This window comes from Lygodium microphyllum, chromosome 21 (assembly GCF_053477565.2).
Source record: "Lygodium microphyllum isolate KBCC chromosome 21, Lygodium_microphyllum_v1.1.10, whole genome shotgun sequence".
NCBI lineage: Eukaryota > Viridiplantae > Streptophyta > Polypodiopsida > Schizaeales > Lygodiaceae > Lygodium > Lygodium microphyllum.
In genome coordinates, this window is record NC_141155.1 from 40,774,015 (window position 1) to 40,778,134 (window position 4,120).

Sequence of the window (4,120 nt, forward strand, 5' to 3'; positions counted from 1 at the left end):
GCACTCAGAAATGCTGAATCAAGCAATTGAGCCTCTATTCTTGCACTTTCCCTGCAAGGGACTAAGAAATGTATACATGAGGCTCTCAATTCCAAAAGACCAATATGCAAGAGCCACACTTTGGTGGATGCAAAACACACACGAATATAAACTCGAGATGAAAAGCTGGAGTAATGCCTAGATTATGCCATTAATGTCCTACAAGCATAGATATGCATGACCATGATCAATGATAAAGCCACTGCCCACCCCTTTTTATCAATGTACTTACCCGAGTAGGACCAAAAACATCGTGCTCTGATACCATGTTAAATATATGGCAGAATCAAAATGAAAAATGAGAGGCAGAAAGAGTGAGTAGCAACATCAACAGAAGTTATATATAATAGTATGGCAAACTCATAATGGAAAGTAAAATGAAGAAAGAGTAAGTAGCAACATCAGCGCAAAATGTATATAATAGTTAGTAGACAAGACAACAAGCACAAAAAATGAAAGCACGATAATGGAGGAGCAACTTACTAAGTAAGGGATACACAAGAGCTATCCAATGCTAGTAATAAGTATGGAATACACAAACATTCACCCCAAGCCAGCTACCAAGATCTCCCCACAAGAAGAGAAAGAAAGCATATTACATGTGTGCGTGCCAAGGAGGGCTGCCTTTGTATAGACTTTAGATAAAGAAATGCAGATGCAATATGCCAAATTAACCATAAATCACAAAATCCTACTCCGAATTATTCACAACAGCATCTCTTGCACCAAGCACGACAAAGCATGTTACTGAAGAAGCATTGGTATACTCTCACCGATGCTCATGATTCACATGTGTATGCATTCTTCAGAGTGCACCAATACATGTGTGCATCATGCATGCCTATCTTATTGCCCTCTTTCATCTAGGAAATATTATTTAATGCCAATGACTGCTCAATGTATACCTCTAGAAAAGTTGAAATTTCATGAAAGATTCCCTTTCATGCTTCCAACTGCCTATTCTTTAGTAAAACAAGCTTTTGTTTCTTTTTTTCCCCCTCTTTTCTATGTTACCCTTGGCCCTTAGGTAACGAGCTCAACAAACTGAAGATTCCTTGGAAACGATGAGGGACACATGCATTCAAACATGCATCTTGCCACAGCATTTCAACCCCTCAACATTCACACAAACAATCAAGGTGCTGAAGATAGAAGAGCACTATAAACACCAATAGTATCAGTCTATGAGGCAAGTGAATTACTTACCCACAGTTTGCCAATATCAGCTCCTTCAGGTTTGGGCCTAAATGGATGCTTACTTGTTCCACGACTTCATCTGTAACACACGTTATCCCAGCAAGAGAGAGTTTGTGCAGCCTCTTTAATGATATTAAAGAGGAGATGAGCAATGTAGCATCCAGAATGTTACAATCATCCAGAACAAGACTTTCCAAGGTATTTCCAACAAGACAAGATATAAACTCCACTGCAGCATCAGTGAGGCCCATGCATTGGCTCAAATCAAGGCGTTTGAGTTCAGGATACACCAACAACAGATCTGCCAGACAGTCATCAGCAAGCTTCCATGCTCCTGAAAGTGTGAGAGATGTGAGAAGATGCTTTTGGGAGTGCCGACAGCTGGCATTAAGTACAGATAAAGATTGTTTGCTCACAGATACTCCACAAAAGCGCAAGTGCAAAACCTGAAAATTTTCATGGAGCTAAATGAGCCTTCCAAGCAACACAAATTGTAAAAGAGTTAAATTTGAGAACCAGACAAGTAAAAACAGTGGTAGGAAGATGCAAATGCTCAGCCAAGCTTGGTTATTCACTGAGAAGTTGTCCAATGGTTGCTTAAAATAGAGAAGGTTGTTAATGACCCACCCTCAAATCGCAAGGGTCGAAGTTGCAAAAAAATTCTGCCAATTCTGCCTCTGTAATGAGACTACAATCAGGGATCTCAATGAGGGCAGGTTTGCTCCCTGCAAAAGCTAGAGAAAGCATTTTCGATGTCATTCTCCCTTTATCACAAAGGGCTTTGCAGATGCGTGCCTTAGGGATATCAGGTACACTTGCAAGAGACACAATAGCATTTACATTGTCCGCAATGAGATCCGCACAAAGGTCCCCTAGGGAGGGACATAAAGGCCTCTTAATAGAGACGGCACTACCCGCGATGCCGATCAGTGAGTTCACATCTATGTAGATGGGAGCCTTCCCTGTTGTTTGGCTTGCTGCAGAGCCCGCGGGAGATATTATGGCACCAGCTCCTGGCTGCCAGTGAGGAGGCTGAGCCAGCTGAGGGCCTTGATCAACAGCTGCTGGATCACTACTCTTGGCACGGGCTGCTAGTCGATGAGCATTTTTCTTAGCGGACTGCTGAAAATAATATCTTCGCCATCTGTGGCACCGGGCATTTTGCCTCACTGCGCTTTCCCAATCCAAATGTTGGGAATTCCTATCACCACCGCCAATCCCTTCAGCAATATTGCGACCCACGTGATCTGTATTTTCTGATGGTGCCAGTCGTCCTGTAGCCTCCACCTCTGCTTGGCGCACTCCGTGCAGGCATGCGTGATGATCACTCACAACAACATTCTGCAATGGAGCTGTTTCTATTTGCTGAACCTCCTCTAATGGCATTGATCCATGTTCCAGAAAAGGCCCCCTTGTGTTTTGCTGCGTTTGTACTCCCTGCATGCGCATCCCATGGGGGGAAGCAAGTGGATCAATATTATTCATCGCGTTCTTCTGCAGGACTAACCTGTATTCCGGCCTGTCAACCTCCCGATTCTGAAAAAAATCAAGTGTTGATAGCTGGAGAGGGGGTGAGTGGTCCTCGAGTTCGGCCTTTAGGAATGCCTGTTCCTCCGTTTCGCTTTTCACTTCCTTTCTTCGCTTAAAATCTTCATCGCCCTGTGTCGATGGCAATGGCAGGGCTCTCTTCCCCTTGTTGTTTGTCGATGTTGCAGGGTCATCGTGGTGGCTTGCACGATACTCCATGGTAGGTGAGTAAGCAAAAAGACTCTGCTGATCCGCTCAAGAACGTTCTGTTGTGGGATTGCTGCGTTAGTATTCTTCTTCTTCTCCTCCTCCTCTTCTTCTTGCTCTGCTTCTTCTTCGCGTGGATCGTCCCTGTGGTGGCTGCCATGGCATTTTGCTCGGGGCTTAAATCCATCGAGATTGAGTGTTACAATCAGTCGGCCACAGTGCGTGTGTCCGACAGTGGAGAGAGAGAGAGATAGTGAGAGGCGCTCTCTCTCGAGGCTTGACCCACATGGTTTTTTTAAAAGAAGGACCTGGTGCATGCATGCATGATGCGGTGATGAGAGGGTGCGACGTATGATGTCGTCGTCAAAGCTTTAAGGTGTTTAGGCGGCGTGTTAGAAGGCATGCATGTTTAGGCTGCTACCTTCTGACAAATGTTCGGCAGCCCATGCCCATAAACAAGATGCATAATGCTGACTGTTTTCTTATTTTACGCTTCCATTAAACTCTCTGCGAGACACTCGCACTCTAAATTGTCTCTTCTCTTTACCAACTACAAATTCCATCTCTTTCACACGTGCAAGTGTAAGCCAACTTCGATGCGCTTTCGTGTTATGTGTTGCTACAGATCATCTAGCATTCCCATTCCACACAGAGACCCTCCATGATGAACAACTTCTAGAAAGAGCATTGGATCGTGGTATATGAGGTAACTTGGCCTATTTTTGACTTTAGGATGAACAAAAATAAATAAATTTTAAAAAGAAAGAAAGCAACACCAAGTGTTTGAGAAAACCTTATCCCTTGCTTTCTATTACATAAATTGCTTTCTTACTCCTTCTTCTAGGCCCCCCTCAAGCATCCTTCCCTCTTCACCTCTCTTTGCCCATCCTCATTGATACCACCCATCTTTTTCTCACCATTGACACCCACCTCGCCACACCTTAATAGCCTCTCTCCATGTGACTCCTCCATCACCACAAATACACCTTCTCATCCTCATTTGCCTCTCCTCCTCACTTTCCCCTCTTCTCTCTTTCCACCCTCCAACTTCTTACCATGATCTACATGGCGCTCCCTACACCTCCATAGCTTACTCCACCTACCCCCCCACAATCTTTGGAGACTCTTCCTCTTTCTTTCCTTCACAATC

At 44.3% G+C, this 4,120-nt stretch overlaps 1 protein-coding gene across 1 annotated transcript; it reads right to left on the reverse strand.

Moving 5' to 3' along the window:
* Positions 1 to 1,241: 1,241 nt before the first annotated feature.
* LOC148017917 (uncharacterized) lies at positions 1,242 to 3,334 on the reverse strand. Its single transcript, XM_087661520.1, has 2 exons — positions 1,864 to 3,334; positions 1,242 to 1,682 (listed from the first exon to the last, which is right to left on the reverse strand). Exons 1-2 carry the CDS (start codon positions 2,980 to 2,982, stop codon positions 1,242 to 1,244), a joined length of 1,560 nt encoding a protein of 519 aa, XP_087517646.1. The 5' UTR covers positions 2,983 to 3,334.
* Between the last annotated feature and the right edge of the window lie 786 nt (positions 3,335 to 4,120).